General features: G+C 40.1%; 1 protein-coding gene across 1 annotated transcript in view; it reads right to left on the minus strand.

Annotated features, from left to right (window-relative positions):
* MAP3K15 (mitogen-activated protein kinase kinase kinase 15) overlaps nt 1-24,028 on the minus strand; it is an 85,398-nt gene that overhangs the window by 55,670 nt on the left and 5,700 nt on the right. The window contains exon 2 of the mRNA XM_063392924.1: nt 1,245-1,384. Within this exon, the coding sequence (XP_063248994.1) occupies nt 1,245-1,384 (140 nt within the window). The remainder of the gene's footprint in view (nt 1-1,244; nt 1,385-24,028) is intronic.

Here is a 24,028-nt window from a genome sequence, read left to right on the forward strand (position 1 = left end):
ACAAATAGAAAACAACTAGCCTGTGCTTCCCAGACCTGGGAACATCCTTGGGAGAACCAAGCTGATCAGAACATCTGAGTGGCAGCATAAAGAAATATAAAAATGTGTTAATGAAAAATAAAAATGAAGTCTTTCATGGCAGTCAGGTGTATAAGCAATAGTGGATGAAAGCTGTATGCCTGATTAGGTGGAGGAAAGGAGGACACGCCAGTAATAATCTCATTGAGCAAAGAGCGTGTGACAGGCTCCAGCTTTGAGTTCTTGGGACTCCAGGCCACATGGAATGGGAATGGGTATGTGGACCCCCACATGAAGAAAGAAGTATGTGTTATAGACACATGAGAGTAAAATCAATGACACTGAGAGCAGAGAAGAGGAATGAGAAACCATAACACAGAGCTTTTCTGGAGAAAAGGAGACTTAATATTCTTACAGGTTCAAGAGAGGCTGGAGAACTCCAAAAAGGATTTTTGGACACTAATGGTGTGACAAAAAGCAAAGTAGAAAGAGTCAATAACTCAAAACAAGTCAAGAACAACAAAGCATGAACAATGCTTCTCTCAGTGAAGATAGCAAGAAAATGGATGATATTAAGAGTAGCAGTAGATGATACAGAGGACAAAAGCCTAAATGTGACACGAAGTAAAGAGAACCTGCACTGAGAACGGCAGAAACACCCACAATATATGACTTGCATCCAGAGCAGCAATTTCAGGACTTAAATGTATAACACGTATTATCCTACCATAAAAATGAACAACAGCCATATAGGAAGATTTGGTGAGGATGTCTTTTCCTATCTTCAAACAGCAATAAAAAGGAGATTCTAGTAGTCTTAGCTAGTCAGCACCTAGGGAATACAAACTTCATCTGACAGAAGTGCTTACACAGGGATAGGCTGCAGTACAGCCCTTGCTCAGGTGTCCTTATTATACAGGCCAAAGCTTTTTCTTACATGTACTCTAATTAAAAGATGAAAAGGAAGAAAAAAAATCAGACCTGCACTCTCAATTCCAAGTCTAACTACCTGAAGCAAAATCAGTACCACACTATAGATCTTTTTTTACAAAAAAGCATTTATTATTACTGGTTTTGCTAATAGTTGCTGTTTCTTAGCAGGATTTATTTATGTAGCTATCAGGAAATAACATTAAAAGTAAGTTTCAGAAAAACAGAAGTATCTGTAGCATCAGGCTTTTAAAGATATTTCTGAAATGAAGCAGACTGTGAAGTGAGAACCTTACTTTTAGAGACTGAGCAGTGTCAGCATCAGTGTCATGGTAAAGAATTACATTATTGGCCATGTCAAAGCTTTCACGCACGCCAAGGTGGTAGAACAGTGATGGCTGCTTGGAAATATCACTCATGTCCACAACTGCAACATCTGAAATGAGAGAAGTGGAAAAGAAGAGAGAATGCTAAAAATAATAATAATCTTAAACCAAATTTTATTCTTACACGGGATTTAAAACAAATCCTGAAATTACACACACATACCGGATAGAACAAAGACAATGTTTTCAAATAAGGATCATTTTCTCATTAAAGAAGTAAATTTTATCCTTTGTATAAAACATAAGAGCCACTCATGAAATTATCACAGTGTTACATAAACTGGGAGGCTGAATTTACCAATCCTGCTTTAGGTTTTGAAATCACAGCATTAGGAATGCCTCGGGTAAAAAAGCAATTTTGCACTGAGGCCTGGCAGCATGAATACCCATAGGACAGAAACTTCAGATATTCAGGATGGAACCTCTAAAAATAATAATGTAAATTAGGAAAACAGGGAAAACAGTGAGACCAAGTGTATTTTAAGAGGCTGAGGTTTGAAGAATTGGAAATTCCTAAAGAGTAGAAAAAAATGTGACTCTGAAAATGGACTCTCAAAAGCTACAGGCAAGATGTTTAAGATGGGGGGCACAGCAACGAGTGAATTCCATCACAAGTAGCCAGAACAAGACTTCCACTGCTCTTGTTTAATGTTCCAGACAAAAATGAAAGTCAGAAATGCAAGTAAAAACATTTACATCTGTGCCAGATGAGCTACACAGAGAGCTAAAGAAAAATATCCCATACAGCTGAGACACACAAAAGATTCTGAGTTCACCATTTTGTTCTCATATAGACCTAAACAGCAGTGCAGGAAGAAGGGGTAACTGGACAGCACCTAATGCTGAGTTTTTATTTCTTGATCCTTATATCCTATATATTCCTAAGAAAATTTTACTTTAAAGCTTTTTAGAGCTCTGTATCTATGTGTCTGTCTGCTTCCACTACTTTGGGATAGATGAATGACTTGAAATCCAAAGTATTCATAAGAATAGAGCCTTCGCATTGAAACCACAGGGGAGTCTGAGGTTCAAAACAGATTCCAGAGACTCAGTGCAGCTGGACAGTAAATTCTGCATCTCTGAAGGGGTAACAGACAGTGCCTGGTACATATGGGGAAAGACAGAAGGGCGAGTTACCAGTAAACAAGAAATCTAAAAGCAGGTCTGATGGCTGAGACCCAAATGCAGCAGCCAGTTAACCTTGGTGGCACCAAGGTTACACATCACAAGAATCAATACTCAGTACTTGGTATGCAATTTCTTGGAAAAACCTGCAATGAATATAGGCTGCTGTACAATTCCATCAGCCTGTTCTGACACACCACATGGAGGTCAGCCAGTCCCTTGGATTACTATGAGACTCCTGTTCAAGCATAAGGAACATTTTGAGTCTGAAGACCTGCTTTAAGACCAAAACATTACTGTTCAGGAGCAAAATCAAACAAACATTAAAAAAACCCCAAACCCCAAAATATCCCAAACCCCAACAAAACACACAAAAAAGTCCAAATGCACCTCCCTCCTCCACCAAAGAAACAATAGCCCAGCACAAAGTCCTGGCATAAGAAAATCCCCTTATCGATATAAAACTCAAACCCTGCACCATCTACAGATGATCATTCCAGTTCTAATGTTTAGCCAGCTGTCTGCAGCATGGATAAAATTCTTAGTGTATTGCACACTGTAGTGCCATGTAAACAGAGAGCCTGAAGAAGCAAACCCCAGCCCCATAAATTCAACAGACTCTAGATTACCCCAATACTTCAAAATTCTTTTGGAAAACATAAATTATCTATAGAATGAATTTAAGAGAAACTAACAAGCAGACTGAGAATCAAATACCATATACGGAAAAAAATTAGGAGCTTGGATGGTTTTTAGTGCTTGCATAAGTGTTTTTGGGGAATTAGAGTACTGTGAAATCAAAATCATCATCCTGGTAAGACAATTCAGACAATGCATATAGTGTACAGATATGGCATTTTACAGTAGCATGTGAGTAATGATTTGTAACAGAGTTCATTGAAACAAGGCTATACACAGCTCATTGCCACATTTGGTCAACAACTGAAATTTGTCTTCTGTTGATTGCTGCTCCATAGCAATGGAGGCATGGAGCTCAAAAACACATGAAATGGAGATAAGAACAGAAGTATGCACCTCCATTTAAAAGGGTAGTTATTAATCTCTTAGATATTAATTCACATATGGTAAAAAGATTTATGAGATTTTCCTTGCCTATTCACGCCTCACTAACATAGGTGTGAATAAGATAAAATAAAAATAAAACAAAATGAAGAGTAGCAGAGATGATATATCACAAAAATATGCATGCAAGTTTAAAAAAGCCCCAGGAAGGTAACTGAGTGGATTCAGTTTGAGCACGGGAATGACACAGAAATAAATGTCAGGGGACAGAGGCAGAGCATCCAAAGTGCTCCTGGCTGTGGGCTAGAGCAGACATGAGAAGTTGCATTCCTTTGGAGCCCTCCAAGCCTCCTCCAGGAGCAACAGCAGCAGGCTTGGAGCAGGGAGGAAGAAGATCTACTCACAAAGAAGCTTTTCTAATGTGCCAGTGAAACGCAGCCCATGCACAAAGCGCCCATTAAATTAATGCAAGTTTGGGTGGAGAAAACATGACCAACAGTAAACACTTATGAAAGCAGTAGATCCCTGCATGCACCCAGTGCAGGGGGTGCTGAGTGCAGAGCTCAGTGCTGTTCATGGCTGGGTATGAGCACACTCCCCAGAACTGCTGTTTGCAGGGCTACACCTCTCTTCTTGGAGTAAGGCAGTTTTGTGAGTCATGTAATGAACAAACCTAGTATGTGACACCACAAATACTTCTGTTTCTGCTATCTTATGTTTTTCTCATGACTTACACTGAAATTCCTCATTACAGTTCTTTAAAAACAAGACATGCGGCTCTGCACTTGAACCATGCATTTAGAATGGCTGATAAGAGAGACAGGAATTTCCTTAAACTTCCAAACACACACCAAAAGAATTAACCTCAACACTAGTATGTGCTTTGCAAATCTTGATTTATGAATAGAAACACAAGTCAATCAGAGTTCATTCTCAACTCCCATCCTCCATAACAAAAGAGCCTGGTCAGCCAAATGTACTTCTGGACTTCCCTTGACAAATTTAGCTTCAGCCTCCATTACAGACAGGGTGAAGCAAAAGCCAATGGCAATTTTTATCAAATCTTATCATGCATGAAAAACTTTATGTGCTAATGAAATATTTCACAGATCTAAATGACCAATGGAGAGGGTTTCCTATGTTCAGAAAGGAAGAGAACAGGGGAAGGTGCAGCCCCCCTGGAGAGACAGAAGGCTTCCAAGTGAAAATCTGTACAATGCATCCACCAGATGCAGTGGAGGGGTGAGGATGTGCTTAATGTTGTATATGACCAATTCAGAATGACTCTGGAACAGAACATTTAAACTCATGGCTTCCTTTCTGCAGTAAAACCCCGTGTTCAAAAGAGCATAAAAATGTGTTCTCCCTCATTTCTTCTTAAGCATAGCATATATTTTCAACTCCTTTTGTTTCTAGTAGTTGCCCATGAAACTATTTTCATCCTGAAAATAGTTCATTTTTGTCATGAACCCAAAAACTGGTCTCAATTTATTATGTGACTGCAGTTCATTTGTCTAGGCTTTTGTTTCTGCTGTAAAATGATTATGGAATGTGTGTATTTGTAGTGCATTAAGGTAATTCAGCACTATTGTTTATACAGTCTTGATTAGGTCTCTGCATTGTTGCAGCAGATAGCACGTAATTAATTTCATATACTACAGTTTACATATTTTAACACTAGTGTGTCTTGTGAGAGCAGACAGAGAAGAGACATTAACTGTGATAACTGAAATGAAGATCAGAGATTATTAACTGTGGTAAAATAGGAGACTATGAAACTAATAAATAATTCAACATGAAAAACATTATTGAACAGGTTAAGACCAGAGGACTTATTTCTCTATCTGAAATGCACCTGAAGACATCATATAATTTAATGATCTAAGTAAATCACAAGTCATCACATAGCTTTTTCATGATTTATGGCATTCTTAGCAAAACCAAAAGGACAATTTTGGCATCAGCTTTTCGGATCTGTAAGTTAAAAGATAATAAACAGAAGAAAATTAAGAAATAGCCTGAAATATGCTGATAGTTAAATAGAATCTAGGAGGCCTAGCAGAAGAAAAAGGTCAAAAAAATCTGCACTGCTTTCAACTTCTAATCTAAGACTCACCTCCATCCAGCCTCATCCATGTGCAGAGCAAGAACCTTACGCCATTATTCTGGATTCATTATTTTCCAGCATCTGGAACCTTTCTGTACAAAACAGATTTCAAAAATACTCCCAAACTTAATGTGATAATAGAAATCTTCTTGGAGGAAAATGCAGCACTCAGTCTTTTGCTATTCACTGGCACCCTGCAAATTATGGACCTTTACATTAGTATTGCTTCAGGACATTGGCTATTTGCATCATAGTCAGTAAGAAAAAAACCATGTAATTCCTTGAAAAAACACTGAAGAAAACTGTCAAATTCTTCAGAAGAACAACAATACTCCTACAGAAAAAGAAATAAAAAATCCTTAACTTTAAGATACATATTAATTTTGATTTCTGCACAGCACTTTAAAGATGTCAATACCAAAGGTTTTACAGGGAAACAGTTGTGGTAAATCCTGGTGTATTTGAAAACCAGGAACCCTTTGCAGCTTTCACTTAAGCTAAAACAAAAGGCACACCACTCTCAGCTTTAATACAACCCATACTCCCAGAAACTGGGAGGTTCAAGGTAATAAAGCACATTTGTAGCAACTACCAATAGAATTGTTGAGGTGATTTTTCAGCAGAGTTTGTTACACTAGCAAACTAACTGTTAGTGCCCTCCATTAGATCCCAGGCATAAGCCAATGTTAGTGTAAAAATACTATCAACATTTGTGATTACATTATGGCTCTCATAATGAATCAGGTTTGATTTAAATCTCACTGCTTTATAATCATGGTATCCTGTAAAAATCTGCTTACTATTCTCAGCAAAAATATTGTTCCAATTACAATCTAAAGCACCAAATTAAACCCAGATATTGCCTTAGAAGTGGAAAGACCCAGGAGACAAAGATAAAGCTCTTTTTTTAATTTAGGAATTTCTGATATTTCAATTCAACCTTTTCAAGTTGCAATATTATAGCATGAACTTTGCTAACCATCACTGATTTGCTATAGAGCCAGAATTGGTAATAAAAATAAAACACAACTGGTCAGTAATGACTTGTCCTGGGATAGAGATTTGTCTATGTTATAATCACATTAAACAGCATTTTAAAAACAACTTCATATATTTCAGACTACACTTCTTGTAGATTAAAACTAAGTGCTGCACTTCTGCATAAATATTAAAATTAAAATTAACTGTAATAGTTCAGAAATTGGTTACAAAGCACCTTTAAGAAGAAAATTGTTTCATAAGCTGCAATCAACTTTTGCAAGGGAGTCCTGGAGTGGCTGGAGCCTCGACTACAAATTCCAGACGACTGCCTATCTCAGAAAAGGAAACACAAGCAAGTGCACTGGATGTCTGAAACTTTTTGATGCATGGAGGTCACTTCCTTTGAAAAGGGTGTTTAGTTCACAGGCAAAAGGAAGTGATTCAAAGGACAGGAAAAATAAGAATTAAATTAGGTATGAATCCTCATATTAGTGTGGGAAAAAAGGTTTCTTTCTGTTCACACATAGTATGCATTGAAACAAAGTGACATTATCAGGCCTTATTAATGACACCAATCACAAACTGGAGAAAGAAGAAAACTTTAACACTGACAAAATAATTTTTAATTAACTATTTTAAAATTATTGTTACCTTGAGAAGATAACAGAGAGAATTCCAATTCTAGTACATTATCCATATATACACCCTGACTATAAAATGAAGCAGAATCTAAACTTAGTTATATCTTGCTTTTGACAGCTCGACTAGATTTGTTAAGTGTTTTAGGAATTCTGAAAACCTGGGCACCAAGTGGCAAAAATTCTGAAAGGTGCTTTTCCATGGTTTGTCTGTTTTCTAAGGAAAACAAAGACTGTTGTAAAGTGGTAATTTCAGACTTGTGCTGTTTCATAAAAACAGAGCAACACCTCTAATCTTTGTTCTCAGACTGAGCTTGTTATTTGTCTTTTATTTAGTTATGGCATTACATCTGCAACAGATTTTATGTTATAAAGTGATTTACTAAAGAGAAAAGCCATCACACCCCAAAATGTGTCACCAAGCAAAATGGAAGGCAAACACATAGTGTCTAACAATTATAAAGGCCAGCATTCTTAGAATCACAAACACAGGGGGAAAAGTCAGATCTTTCTTTAGCATTTCCTCCTTTCAGTGTGTCAACTCTTGCTCTGGAAACCAGTTTCACATCCCTCCCTGTGAAACCACTCTGCTCAGGGAATGTGAACGCAGCGATTGCTGAAGATGAACTATGTATTAGTTGAGCACCAGCAGCATTCTTGACTAAGGAAAGTTTGCTGTTAAATAACTTTCCTGAAAGGACTGGGCAAATCCTAAGATCTGCTATTACTAGGAAACCAAAAAAAATTTTAATTCTTCCGATAAGCCTTTTCTCCACCCAGAAGCATTACTAACTGTAGCAATTCAAATGATTGCTCTGCTCCACTTAACACACAACACATCAACACTGGCACTGTCCCACCTCCAGAGACAACTCTGGGACAGCTGTGTTAGGCCAAGTGGGCCAGCTGGTCTTTGTGTTGAAAGCAGACACACCATGTAAAGGAGAAGGAAGAGGAGGAGGAGGAACAGCTGACAGCCAAATGTTTCTCTAACCATAGCATTTGGGTGATGTTAGAAAGTCCTTTCATGTGGCCCAGCAAGGCAGCTCCTCCTTCCTATGCACATGGAAAGTTTGGAACACTCAAACTCAATCCTCTCAGCTCCCAGGGCAAAAAGCTGAAATAATGCAGGTTTTAAACGATCAGAATGGTTAAAACTTACCAAGAAAAGTTGTAGTGCTTAAACTCTGAAAGATTACAGGCTGAAAGTGGAGGTAGGAAAGCTGGAACATTTATTTTTCATGTATAGATAACAGAAGTGCCTCATTCAGCTTCCAGTGAAAGCCCTGAGAATGCCCAGCAGCCTGAAACGGCACAGGAATGAGCACTTTTTGGACAGCCACGCTGCAGGTGATGAAATGTGAAGTGCAAAGAAACAGACCACAGAATAATCCAGTGTATCAAAAACAGAGGCACGTGCAGCTGGAGTGAAACTAGAGATGAATGCAACCAGCACAGCACCAGCCTGACAGCATTTTAATGAAGGTAAAGAATATAAACCCCATATTTATTTTAAATATTTAGTTGAGTCATAACTAGAGAGAAACGTCTTGTTCTTGAGATCAGTTCTCACCTGTAATCTTTTGTCCTTTTGATTTCAAATACTAGCTTTGGCAACATTTGGAAATGTTAGTCTTAGGCTACCTTACAAATGTATGACATTAAAAACAGTCACTGGCAATTCCTATCCAGCAAAATCAACCCTCAGATGATACTGGGAAAATCAGGCAACCATCCAAAACAACACAACAGACAAGACTGAGGGGCCAATGTTCATCTCTGGCTTTTGTAATTCTGTACCAAATCCCCCTTTCATACAAACAACTCCACAATAGGGTTACATTCAGACCTGAACATTACAGCCAGTAATCATGTTAGTGCTGTGGTGTTACTTTACAGATACTGCATCTTTCATCTGTCCTCTGGTACATGGAACACACACTAAAAATAGAATCAGAACATATTTTTCATGCTTCAGTGGCATTTACTGCAACTCGGGAGAAACAAGTATCTAAAACCACTGATTTTTCTAAACTACAAAATATTTGTGCCATATTTATAATTAATACATATTTCTTGATATCTAAATGTCTGTTCCAGAAATTACATCACCCAAGAAACTGCACTTTAGTTGAAAGGAACAGAACAAATTACAGCAGGTAAGCAACACTGCTGGTGCTAGGAGTTGACCTGTAACCTGAGTTCTCATTTATTTTTATGTTTTGGGGTTTCCTTATTCATTAGATACACAGTCTGAAGCTTTTCAATTCTTTGCCCTAAAATTGCATATTGGGAACTATTTTGTTAAACGGAAGCAAGGACTCTTCCAAAAACCTTTGACAGCAAAAGCTTTAGGAAACATTTTAGATACTTCTTAAATACAATCAAATTCACAGCAAAACTAAGTTTCAAATGGGGCAAGACACTGTATTAAAACAACATGGCAATTCTACTGATCCAGAAAAGCAAAAATTGTGCCAAGAGCATGCCTATGCTTATTTTTTTAACTGATCTTCAGGGAGAGCCTTTCAGACTCTGCCAAATCAGAATACAACCGGCACCCACAAGAACTGGCACAGGAAGAAAAGAAATGCACTTCATGTAATACAGAGGGCATCCAAGCTCCAAATGTGTTTTTAATGCTTTTGCACAAGTATGAAGAATAAAAAAATATTGTATGATTGGAAACACCTGAAAATAACCTCTCAGAAGATAACATAATTTGTGAATTTTTTGGTTTTTTTTTTTACAGTTGGCACTTTAGGGAAAGAAGGAAACAAAGAACTAATCCTCAAAGAACTCTTCTTAAAATATTGAATTGCAAGAAGTTATGAAATATATAATTCACAGTAAACAGTGCATGCCTAGGCTTAGAAATTGCTTAGTATTTTCCATGACAAAGCTTTGCTGTCAATCCTTTTCAACTTTGCCAGTCTTTGCTTCAGGTTCCTGGGTTCTGTTTGTTTCGTTTTTCTATTTAAGAGATCTAATTCAAACCAATTCAAGTCATTTTGACACTGTATTGGAGAACTTATTTTTCTGGCCACTGTTAAACATACTCTTATGCCAAATTAAGAAGACTTACTGCTTTCAAGTACCAAAGCAGAAATTTGCCAGATGGGTGAGGCTGGAAGTAACTCCTCTCAGCCTCATGAAACGCTGCTCATTCCAGAGCAGTCATCTGCAGTGAGCTGTCAGAGTCACAAGGGAGATGTTTGGTCTCAGATGAGCCTGTTGTCACTGCCTGCATTGTCAATGCAGAAGAGGAAAAGCACTTTCAGAGCCCCATTCCTCTGAGCTGTTAGAAGCCTCCTTCAGGAGATGAACTGCAGCCAGAGGTGCATGTTCCTCTCCACTACCTTTGGGGACACCCACACTGAAGGTGTTCAGTGCCACAACACCCCTTCCACAGAGCCTCACAGCTCTGCTTTCAAGAATTTCATTAACCTTTAAGGCACTTCAATCAAGAATTATATCATCTCAGCAGATGTTTCCCTGGACATGTTCCCACCAGTTAACCAACAAAATGGCCAATGGAGGAGGACTATAGATCTTTCTCATCAGTACTTCACTCACATTCTCTCTACCTGTGAGAAAGGAAGGACTGTCACAATTCAAACCCTCACCCACATTTCCAGGGATCTCTCAAACACGTAACTCTTGCTTGAGCTTTCCATAAACTGGGAGTTAGTTCATTTGTGAGTCCCAGTTTACAATGTTATTTGTTTTGGCACTCAGTATTATACAACTGTGGGGATGACTGTTCTTTAAGAGGTGTTCTGCCATGTACTATCTCAGCCCAGGGTCTTTTCTCTTACTTATATAACCTGACTGTTTAATTACATTGAAGCATTGACTATAAACCTCCCAGCCCATAGATGAAGTTTATACACGAGTTAAATTTTCAGAAAAAATACCTTCAAGCCAAACATAAGCATTGCATTTCCCTGCAAGACAAAGTCATTAATATAAAAGCTAGGAAAATACTTTACCTTCTATTTTATTTTTTTTCCTTTCATACTATAGCTTGTGAGGTCCAACAGGAACACAATCTCAAGTCTGAGGGAGTTCACTCACAGTAGTGTGAGATGTCAAAGTCAAAAAGGTAAGGTCCACACACACGGTCCCTGCAAACTCAGACAGCACAGACCCCTTTACACAGCCCCCCTTCCTTGAGGAAGGATTGTAAAAATTTACCCATTCTGGGACCACAGTCACAGATCTTTAGCAGCCAACCACAATCACGTCAGATAGATCATGCCAAGATCTATACACTGGTAAATAAATTATAAAAGTTGTGGCATGCACAGGAGATCAGTATTTATATCATTTCTTTGTAAAATTACATTGTTCAAGCTCCCAGGCTAGGAACTGAGAGAGATCTCATTGCTTGCATCTTAGCCTTTTCAGTGGTTTCATGGCCCAGGCAGATGAATGCTTACGGCTGCCTGCACCTCCTACCTCTTTCACATGACCCACTGTCTCTGAGTCTCTCTCTCATTGTCCTCTTCTCCCCTTATGGCTCAATCTATATTCAACTTGGCAATTTCTGGCTAACTCAGAGCTAGCACAGCAGCAGACAGAAGCTCTGTCACTAGCTAATCAGTCCTGTGAGAGGTATCAGCTACCAGCTTCACACTATCATCCTGGAAAAGTACTTTAAGAAACTGTTAAACCTTACAAGAATTGAAAGAAATAATGGTTAAAAATTTAATTTCAGGAAAGCTCACTTTTTACATGTCATATAACAAAGGGCATTTGCATCTGTAAGTAAAAAAAACAATTCTGTAAATAGTAAAAAAGACTCTAGGTTGAGATGGTACACACCTCTTATTATCATACGCTCTGAATTATATTTCATGAGTGCCAAAACAAGTACTTACATTTAAAATTACTGTTACTTAAACCTTGTAAGCATGCACCCATCAGAAGTAAAATGGGTAAAAAAGACAAATTAAAGCAATTTGCTATTTCAGGTTGACATCAATCACTTGACCATGTACAGTGTAAAAAGCAAAAACTATTAATCACTAATAGTTTCAGGATATACAATCCTTCATCTATACTGTGAAATCTCTATCACAGACTGACAGATAACTAGGCAGTGATACTGGCTACCTTACTATTGTTAAAATACACTGAAGAATCTTAACAATCTAAGAAACTTTTGTAAACACAACTGTGCTGGTTTTGGCTGAGATAATTTTTTTCATTGCCATTTAAAACCCTATGGTCTGGTCCAAAGGGAGCAGGGATGCAGATTTTAACAGATACAACTTTACATGGTTACAACCATTTGAGTTCTATGTTGTAAAAACTGCTTATAGCAGGAACCACTGGCAGAGAAGCCTTATGAGAAGCAGTGCAAGTGCAGCAGTGACCCAATCCGAGCTGGCCTTGGTGCCAAATAACACAAGCAGCTTTTGCCTTACATTAAACTGTCCTTTCCTCAACCCACGAGCTGTTTCACTTTTACTTTTCCAGTTCTCTCTCCAACGCTGCTGGTGAGGGAGCGAGTGAGTGTGTGATGTTTAGCTGCCTGCTGGGGTTACCCCAAGAGAACAGCTCACAGCAGAGCAGGGACTGTGGGGTACGTGGGGAACAGAGCAGCTCCCATCCGCCTCAGTGGCTGCTGAGTTAAGCAATGACACCATGACAGAGGCTGACAACATTGCAGGAATAAAAAGGGCATTATCATGGCTTAAGCAGCTGAATGCTTGCCTGCGAAACTGAATTCCATACCTGCTTCTTCCTACCCCAAGCTGCTGTGTGATGCTAGCCTAGTCACACAAACTGGGATTTCAGAGATGGGCTTGCTGACCATGCAGTTACTAAGATTCTGAGCTTCAGAAGGAAAAAAAAATACCCCCCTGAATCAGTAACAGTGACTTTGAAAAATAGAGGCCTCATTTTAAAGGTACTTTGTAATAAACCCAATGCCTTCAGAGAGAAGAAAATTCCTAAGATTTTATCTAAGCAATTCACTTCCTATCATCCTATTTTACCCTGGCAAGAGTTTGAACTTGAATAGTCTCTGATTCAGCATCTGCAGTCTTCCATCTGCAAAATAGCTAAGCATTTAGAAAACAGTCAGTATGCCTGATTCATACCTCAAAAAGACAGGTATTTCCATTTTTCATTTAACCTTTATACCCAAATGAATAGTAAAGAAGCAGCATTGTAAACTTCTCAAAGAGTATTTAAATAACCCACATTTGTCTCCTTTTTTTAATTCACAGCTGTTACACAAATGAAGATTGCAGAAATTGCTCATTTCGTGCTTTAAATCTATGTATCTAGAACACTTGAAAAAACAGTTTCAGTCACAGATGATCTGAGAAGAACACCTGTTCAATAATCTTCTTCTGAGTTTATGTACTCTCAGCATATTAAAAATTTTGATACAGATGCTAGACAGATATAATGAGTAACTGTCTCACATCAAACATACTTTTCACTCTGCCCAGTCATTAAGGATAACAGTTTCCTCATTTTTTTCTGCGAGCCAAAGAACGCACTAATTGTATAGGGCATTTTTCTGCTCTATTTAGTATCAGAAAAGAACGGCAACAGAAGAGTAAATTAAAAGCAGGTGGTTCACACTTGCCTGCTGCACTAGCAGTGTGCCAAGGGTCACACAAGACCACTTCCACTGCAGTGCACTAGAGTGGAGCCAGCCAGCTGAGAGCACGCAGAAAAAACACCCCAAGCCTGAAGCTAATTTAAATCTTGCCAGTAATTGGAAGGGGGTGGGTGTGTGGAATGAGAAAGGTGAACTTTATTTAACTTTTCCTGCACCTCTGCACTTCCTACACTGGGTCATCAAAGGCAATCAAAGGGAACGAAGTACAGAAAAGAAAAGGTTGCATAACTGGATAACATGGCCTAAATGAAGTTAAAGAGAGTATGAAATCCAACAAGGAACGTTGGCCCTTCCTCCCCAGCTGCAGTCAAATAATTTTTTAGGCCAAGGAGGTTAGATAAGTTTCAACCTTTTAGACATTTAGCCAAATTAAACCATTTGAGAATCACCCATCATTTGATGTTGAATACATTGGCTGGGGAACGTAAAAAACTTGCTAAATCTGCACATCTCCCACAGGTCACACACCGGCTAACAACATATATAAAAAATTAGAGAAGTAAAATTATGCTGATCTTTATCTTCTTATCAAAGAAATATAATAAGAAGAAAAGTAATCAAAATACAGGGAACTAAAATAGAAAAAATATTTCAGTAAACTAAAGCTCTTAAGTCTGGGTTAAACTAAGACCTTTATTCCTTTATTTAAAAATACAGCATGTAAAAAAGTGAGAGTTTCTTACTCTGAATCTCTTGTTTTTTCTCAAGTATGTTTCTTAAAAACAAACATCAAAAAATTCCCAGTGCTAATGATGGAAATGTTTCTTACGGGCCAAACTGAAGCATCCAATCTCATAACTGTATTATAGATTTCCTCTTTATGTTGATGGACTCACCTACTGTCATTTAGGACTCACATAAAGCACAGTAAGCTATGCACAGAAAAAATGTTAATTGAGGAAAAGCAGTATTATTGAAGTGCAAATGCTGATAACGTGTACATAAAGCCAGGGCACCATCTGTGAGCCAGGAGACTTGCACTCACATACAGATGCGGAGTCCTTGATATAATATTCCGGATGCTGGGCAGATGTGGATTACCTCTGCTATTTTTATCTTTCCTGTAAACAGTACAAGCTTTATGTGCCAATATAAAAGAATACATGTGCTACTGAAAAAATCCTTATGTACCACTCAACACTGTAATTTAAAAAATGGGCAGCTTCCAATAAAAAAATGAGAGAAATCTATTTCAAGACACTATGTAGACATCAGTAAAACATAGCATTTTAGTAGAAGCTGGTCTTTCTAGAGTCACAGCCATTATATACTTAGTCTTTAACCATCCTATAAATACAGCACACTTCCAGCATGTAGACAGAGAACAACATTAAGCACAAACACAGACTGTTTATCAAAGGAGAACCTATCCCCTAAGATCTCTATAGAGTCAGAGGAACACTAGTACTTCCAAATGGTGATTCAGACAAAATGAATCACATGAAATTGTGATTTTACAACAAACCTCTAAACATGGTCTCCAGCACTTAAGCAGGATGCGTCACCTCAAAAACATGGAATGGTTTAGGTTGGAAGGGACCTTAAAGATCATCCAGTTCCAACCCCTCTGACATGGGCAGAGACACCTTCCACTAGTTCAGCCTCCTCAAGGCCCCATCCGAGCTGGCCCTGAACATTTCTGGGGATGGGGAACCCACAGCTTCTCTGGGCAGCCTGTGCCAGTGTCTCACCACCTTCACGGTAAAGAATTTCTCCCTTACATCTAATCTAAACCTGCCCTGTTTTAGTTTAAAGCCATTCCCTCTTGGCCTATCTACAAGTCTCTGTAAAAGGTCTCTCCTCCAGCTCTCTTGCAGCCCTCTTTAGGTACTGCAAGGTGCTATAAGGTCTCCCCAGAACCTTCTCTTCTCCAAGCTGAACAGCCCCAACCCTCCCTCTCAGTCTGTCTTCATAGGAGAGGTGTTCCCTCCCTCTTATCTTCACAGCTTCCTCTGGGCTTGCCTCAACAGGTCCGCATCCCTCCTGTGTGGGGGTCCCCAGAGCTGCAGATGGGGTCTCATCATAGCAAAGGGAGAGAATTTCCTCCCTCTCCCTGCTGGCCACAGTGCTTTGGATGCAGCCCAGGGTGCAGCTGGCTCTCGGGGATGCTGGGCCATGTCAAGCTTCTCATCCATCAACATCCCCAGGCTAATCTGTACCTTGTCATGGTGAGAGTATGGAAGAAAGTTTAGATTTAAGATGCTAAATTCTGAATATTCATCTTTAAAAGTTATCCGAAATACCCAAGCTTATGGAAATTAACTTGTTATTCTTCTCAGAATTTGTATTATGCCATCACAGAGCCACTACAGCAAAACTAGGAATCTAAAGTGGCATTAAAGGGTAAAAAAAACCCCAAAATAATCAAGCATCCTTTTTTGACTTGATCACAAGCCAGAAAGTCAAGGCAGTTTCTGGTTTTCCCAAAACAATATGAAGACTCACTTAATTTTGTTCTTATAATAAGCAAAAAGCTAAGTTTATCAGTTCCACAACTTTATTATCATAAAAATAAATCCATCTCAACCATTTTCAGACTTCATTCTGATTTGAATACTTTCTCCAGTAACTGAAGAAAGTACTGACAACAACTGATAACTGACAACAACTTGACAGTTATCTTAAGCCCCATAAACAGCAGTAATAAAAACAAGCACAGTGCCTGGCTTTGAGGCATCTTTTTGGTCCTCTTTTCAAACTGGGTAAAAGACCGAAGCATACCAAACATCCCTTGGCAAAGACAATATCTGAAACAAGTATCTCAGTTCCACAGAAAGCAGAGCTTATGCTGATAAAAGCTGACAGTTACTGTGTGAAACAGGGTTGTGCACACAGAAGCTCTGCTAAGTAAGGCAGCCCAGTGCCAAACAGTAACACCATTGTAAACATTAGCTTTTCTCCTGCAAATTTTTATTATCTACTAAGATTAGCCCAACAGAGATTACTGGTCTAGCACTGTTAGAAAACAACACACAGACAGAATACAGCCTTGCACTGTTTTCATTTACCAGTTCCCAACCCCAGTTTCACCTTGTCACTCTCCAAGCAAAGGCAAAACTAACAACACACAAATTAGCAGAAAGAAATTTCTTTATTCAGCTTCTGTGCTTCTGTGAAAGGCAGCAACAGTAGAGTTAGTCTAGCCTTCAGCTGAGTGAAATTATTACAGGCAAATATTTTTCTGCAGTAGAAAAACCTGCAGCTTTTCTGTGACTAAGGCAAAGACACTTGATTCAGCATGATTTCTTGTGCACGATCTAGCTACCAAATAGTTGTAACAAATTTAAAGGGAGGAGGGAGAAAGCACAGCAATCAAGGGGCAAAATAATTCACTACTGCAAGTTGAAAAAAGTGACTTCCCTGTTATTTTTCCCACAATCAGTTTCATAGAATCTACCACTGGTTTTGACTTGCCTGGAGGCATCAAAGTACCGCTATTCATGGAAAGCACTGCCAGCACCAATAGGAAACAAGAATTTTAGAGAAAGTTCACTATCATGCCGATTTACATGAAAGTTTGTTTGTTTTCCAGAACTAGTGCATTTTTGACATACACTTCAAAAGCTTTGGAAATCATCTGATAAACACTTATCAAGTGATAAACACTTTTCAAATTGTGGAGAGGCCCTTGACCACCCATGGTTGAGCTACAGTTCTGTTTGTTTTCCTGAACAGAAAATAAGCCCACAAAATGCAAAGAATCCAGACATGTTTCCCTCCACAACATGACACAAAATAAAAAAAAGATTATACTGAAACAGGATTTAAAAAGCACTTCCAGATCATTCTCCTTGTGTTTTGCTTTAAAGAGATATTGAAGACTTTTTAAACATAATTTAAGCATAAAAGCATACACTAAGAATAGACACAGCCCAAATTCTGCTGTGATAAACGGGAGTACTTTCGTTACTGCTGGATTTAGCTGTACCATCCCACATCACCAGAAGGCCAGGGATGCAGTCCTTACAGTGTCATTACTGTTTCATTACATTTCAGATTTCTGCACGTCTTTACAGCCCACTGCAGTTAAATAAAGATTATGCTAACCAAGCCTGGGATCATATACCTTCAATGTAATAAAAGCTGGGGTACATGTTTGAAAGTTGTGAATCCCATTGGGCTTTGCACTCCAAGACATAACAGCTGTTGAACTACTGACTTAAACAAAACTTTAAATGCTCTGAAGCATTACAAAAGAATATCTGAAAAGTTTCAATTCTACCACCTTGAACACAGCAGAATCACTGACCTCATCAGGCTGAGTACTACGAAGGATAAAAAAATGCTTGAGTGGTTTCCCATGACACGACAATCCAGTACTTGTGCCAGAATTCATGTCTCCTCCTTGCAGACTACAGTGATGCAACTTTTGCTCCTGGCACATTTCCATAACCAGCCCAACCTCCCAGGGAAAGGTGAAGGTATTTCCAGCACTTCTGAAAGGAGACAGGTCGGGTGAAATTATACTGTGAGAACACCTTTGACCCACTGGCTGCCTGTTGAATCCCCCTGACCTCGGCCGAGACTGGAGCTACGCTGTTTATATGCAGCCTGTGCCAGGGCGCAGGATAAAGCAACAGCTGCAAGCCTTCCCTTGGCTCAGCCTCAGGCACCCATGCTGCTGCTCAAAGGTAGCCTGAGGCTAAAGCAACTCCCAGCCCTCCTGAGGACCCTGGCAACCAGAGCCTACTGTGCTCACAGATTTCACCTGCAAGTGGCACAACCACATTGAGGCCCTTCTAAGAAAGGCCCTACACCCAGCTCAGCTGCCACACAACACCCTTGCAGCTGCTCCTCCACATGCACAGGAGTAGCAGCATGCCCTGAGTATCTCCAGAACACAGGTCTGCAGTCAGAGCTTGAATTTGAGGCTTGTGATGCTGACAAAAGTTAGTTGGGTCACTGCACGTGACGTCCACACACAGCCCCACAGCCTCCCCGTTTCTGCACTCCCCGATGGCAATGGAGCTTGTCCCTAGGATTGCAACACCAGGTGAGTACTGCAGGAGTGTCTGAATGCAGAATTAATGCACTTCAGAGATGGGGGAGCCGAGGTATTTAGGACTGACTTTGGCACATGCTGGCCTGCATAAGGGTATAAAATACTGGCAGAGACTGGGCCAGCTGGTGTTGCAAGCAGCTTCCAGGAGCCCCCACCCAGCATGGATGCCTGCAGTCTAAAGATGGGAAACACTGACTTTTTGACAGTGAGCAAAACACACTAAGATCTAGTCACACGTGGAGATAAAATCCAAAAGCAGCCACACAGGTGTGTTGTTGCTTTGGAATGGTGAACTCTCCAAGGCTAAACAAGGGTTAACAAGACTGTTAACCCTCTACTTTTCTAGCCAAACCTGCTTAGATTATAAGCCTTTAGACATAAACTGTTGACCAAATCTGAGACTAACTGGACCTAGCCACACCTAAACTTTTCTGAGTTTAGAAAACAAGACAGTCTCACTGAAGCTCATAACTGGAGAGACCATGATCCTATTGCACTACAATCTGTTTTAATAGATGATAGTTATTTACATATTGCATTACAGCAGTATTTAGACATCAAATTAGCAATAAATCAAATAATCATGCACATAATCACTGTATCCTACTTCTTGTTCCTGGCCAAGAGCCTTCTCTTGACTACTCTGACACAAGTCCACCTTGAGGAAACCAAAACACCTTGAGTTCTCGACTAGGTTTTGCACAAGTCCTTACAAGTCAGAAGAGCTTTACCTCAAGGCAAACCAGGAACATTAGTTACTTTTTAACTAGTATGTGCAAGTGTAATTTAACAATTAAAAGGCTATGTGTGATTACACTGATAAAAGAGCATGACTGCGGAACATTATATGAGCTACCACACATCCACCATAATTTGTCTACTTTATGGGAGGATGGAAATTAAAGCAATGTAATTAACCCACATATGCAAACACTTCCTTTATTTTTCTTTAACCTAATTTTGTGACTTCAGGTCTAAGAGAAACAACCTATGAACAATATGCTATCCACAGCACACCAAGACTGAGCAAGCATGCAATTACAGCAAAGGAGATGGGTGGCTGGGAGTCACTGAAAGCCAACCTGAAATGCAAAAAGACAGAACCAGAGATTTGCTTGCCAGCATCTCACAGTCAAATGGCACAGTAGATTCCTTCAGAGCAACTTAGGAACAATACGAAAAACATGTTTGCATATAATTCTTTAAAAACAAGTGGCCTTTAGAATTTGCGGACTGGTGTGCATAGCCAGCACAGTTATTTCCTCCTATCAGAGAAAAAAAAAAAACTATATCAGAACAACATTCACTGATATGAAGAATTCCAGAAAATGCTGCAAGTTTTAATTTAAAAAATAAATTAAACAATATTAAAAACAAACAATGAAAACCCACTTTAACTGCAGTGTTTTCAAGGGCCATGTGACAATAATTGGTCTTCAGAACTAAGGCAGTTCAATAGATGCAGTTGTTCCTCTCTTCAGAATAATCTTACATGTTCAAATTTTTGAAGTAATCTGTAATGGTTGTAATGGGTGTAAAAGCTTCTAAGTCTATTTATTGAGACTCAGTAAGACTTACAATCACACAGTGAAAAATATTACTTGCAGAGTAAGTTAAAACAGAAACACATCATTTATACAATATTCAGAGAGATGATTCCTTGTTAGCTGATTCAACACCTAGAAATTGTCTGACATGCTTCTGGCTACAAAACCCAGGCACACAGAGTTCACAGTAAAATTCTGAGAAGCCTTCTCAAATTTAGTATTTAAGCCCAGGAGGAAAGAAAGATGAGAAGAGAAAATGGACAGCTGTAGGCTGGTGTCCTAGGGTGACTTTATGATGCTTGTATGTTGTGTGTTCTGTTTATGCTGGATATTAATTCTGCACTTTTCAAACTGGTTCTGAGAGTGAAGAGGGGAGAAGCAGAGCGTAGTTTGTTTGCAGACCTTGCACTTGCTCCCCTGCATTCTCTCTCAAGGACTGTGTTGTCTGCAGCACAGATGGGGAGAGAGCTCTCCTTTGCTTTTTAGTTAGTTTTTTTTAGCTGGCTGAGGCAGAGAAGTTCCCTGGAATGTGTCTTTTCCTCTTGGAGCTGTTCAGCCCTGCTCTGGACTGAAAGCCCAGAAGAGCACAGGGAGCTCACACCTGTGAACCACCAGAGCCTGGGACGTGGCATTTTCCAGTGCAGGAAGGGCTGAGGAGAGACTGAGCAAGCCAAGCTGCACCCCACGGAAAAGACCTGCTGAATTTGCCATCTCTTCAGAACAGTGAAAGGTCTTATTGTTTAATATTATTCATTTTTTATGCTTGTGAATGCTCATTTAAATCAACAGGTTTTTTCCACTTTTCTCCAAGGAAATCTTCTCCCGAACCAGTTTCTGGGGAGGCGCTTGAATTTGCTTTCTAGAGGGATCCCTTTGGAAGCTTCCTCTCAAATTTGCCCTAAACCAGGACAGCTGGGTTGTTACATGGTTTTGTTGGGGCTTTCTCGTGCAAGGAAGTTTCATACAGAGGAAACCTGCAAAAAAAGAACTGCATTCTTTTTAGTTTTTCCAAAAGTCATGGCACAGAAATGAGTCACTTCACATAGTCAGTACCTGCATCTATGCATAATCTCACCTTGGAACAATAGATAAATTCCAAATTTGCAGGCTAGCATCAGATTTTTAGAAATGCAAATAACTTCATTAAAAGGTGGAACTCATACTGGATTTGGATTGTTGGTACATCTTTCCATATAACCCATCACTGCTAAAAAGAGATGTTCCGAAAGGAAAAGTAATAAAACAGAATGTCTCTCCATCAGAGAGAGATTCTCCATTTCTTCTTTTTGCATGTGGCCAATGGCAATATGCCACAGAAAAGTTAACTAATTTCACCTAACCTACTGTCGTGGTTGGGGGGGAGGTGAATTTTTTCCCAGGGGGATGTAGGCAGTCCAATCAGTGATCAGCTTTTCTGCTAGCACCTGGATTGGTCACTCGGAGGTTTGGACACGCCTCTGAGGACACAAAGAGTTAAAAGCAGGAGTCTAGGGGGTTCGGCGTCCTTTGGGTTCCGGTTTCAGCAGTGGAAACATCTCCTCTCCCCTGCTCAGCTCTGGGCTGAGTGGGGGAGGGGGAAGCCCCGTGGCCAGGCTCAGGACAACCACGCGGTGGAACTAAAGTAAGCTGGGGCTCTGGGGGGAGAAGAGAATGGACAGGACTGGAACTGAGCTGCCCTGTCCAGGATGGAGGGGTGGAAAACTGTGGAAGTGCCTTCTGTGTGTGCTCACCCCCTTCCCCCCCCCCCAAACTCCGGGAGAAGGTGCCCAGCCACGTGGGGGTTTGTGGAACCTGGGAGTGCCTGAGCCTGCACCCTGCCGAGAAAAAACTGTTAACCCTTGCTTGGCAGAAAGAAACTTTTCTTAGACATTGATTCTCATGACTGGTGGTTTTCGGAGAGAGGGAAGCGGCCTGGGACCGAGATGATAAAGCATGATTGGAAGGAACCCGATGGAAGAATGAGAGGAGTAGCCTTTTGAGCCGGACTTCTCTTGCATAATGTCAGCCATGGACTGAACTTGAGTCTCTTTTGAACATAAACTGCATTTTTGGGTGGATACAGCTGCCCCTGCTTTTGCTACAGTGACTGGCACAGTGAAGAGTGGAGCGAGCAGAGAAAAGAGGGGGAGGGTGAGGTGGCACCCTCTGCCCTCAGGGCAGACCTGCTCCTGGAACCCCGGCCCCTGGGTAAAAAGGGGAGAGCTCGGCATGCAAGTATCCTTAAAAGAGCCCTGTATGTAGTTTTGGCCTATGAGACAGCGGTGAGAGCGCTGGACATAGGAAAAAGAGAGAGTCACCCTGGCAGACCTCTCTAGGCGGTGCCACGGATGACATGGGAACACATAAGGAGTAGACCTGTGTGTTCTGGAGAACAGTCTGTGGTGCCAGAGAGACTCCTCTCTCCCTTGCTGAATTGAAGATTAGTTTTTTGAGTGGTGATTGTTTGATCTAAAACCCAAAGGTTGGTCTGTGAAAGTGATGGGTTGGGAGGTAGAAACTGGGAGAAGAAATGTTCTAAGAAGTTTTTATTTCTGTCTCTGTGTGTGTTTAAGAGTATTTCTGTCCCTGTTCTTATGTAATTAATAAAGTTTTGGTAGTTTTTTTTTTGTTTTCAAGATTTAAGCCTGCTCTGCTCTGTTCCTGATCACATCCCACAGGAGTTGTTAGAGAGAAAACATATATTCATGGGTGCATTAACATCTGGCCAGTGCCAACCCATGACACCTACTTATGGTTATTTATTTGCAGGTTTCTAAGCCTGTTCAGCTGACATTAAAGGAGCTACTTCACAGAACATATGCAAGATGAATTTCAGGTTATACACAGGAAAAGCAAAAGGGTTGACTCAAAGCCATCTTTCACAGCTGACAGACTTGGGATTGACTGCTATGGACAGGACAAGGGGCAATGTTTTTTAAACTGAAAAAGGGCAGGTTTAAGTTAGAGGTTACAGAGAAATTCTTTTCTTGGGGGATGGTGAGGTACTGGAAGAGCTTGTCCAGAGAAGTTCTGGACACTCCACCCCTAAAGTGTTCAGAGCCAAACTGGACAGAGCCTTGAGCAACCTGATCCTGCAAATGGCATCCCTGCATGGGGCAGGGCAGGGTGGAACAAGATAATCTTTGAGGTCCCTCCAGCCCTAACCTTTCTGTGATTCTGATTATGAAAATAATAGTCTCCACTGTTAAACATGCCAATCTCTGAATACAAATAAGCATTTCTGAAAGAAATGTTGGAAATTGACCCCAGCTAATATAAAAGCAAAATACACCTCCTGAATGCATCATATGTCATGGCACCTGAGATGTATCATAACACAAAAACAAAGCCTAAGGAGTGTGAAGCAAGGACAGGTAGCCTGGGAGGAATACAGCGAAATTCTCCAAGGAGTCAGGGATCAGGTTAGGAAAGCTAAAGCCCTGACAGAATTAAGTCTGGCTAGGGACATCAAAGGCAACAAGAAAAGCTTCTATAGGTATGCTGGTGATAAAAGGAAGACACAGGAAAACATGGACTCTCTCCAGAACGAAAGAGGACACCTGGTTCCCAAGACTCGGGAATCACTGAGGTATTCAGTAACTTTTTTTTACTTGGTCTTCACCAGCAGGTGCTCCAGCCACACCACCAG

The sequence above is a fragment of the Prinia subflava genome, chromosome 3 (genome assembly GCF_021018805.1).
Source record: "Prinia subflava isolate CZ2003 ecotype Zambia chromosome 3, Cam_Psub_1.2, whole genome shotgun sequence".
Taxonomy (NCBI): domain Eukaryota; kingdom Metazoa; phylum Chordata; class Aves; order Passeriformes; family Cisticolidae; genus Prinia; species Prinia subflava.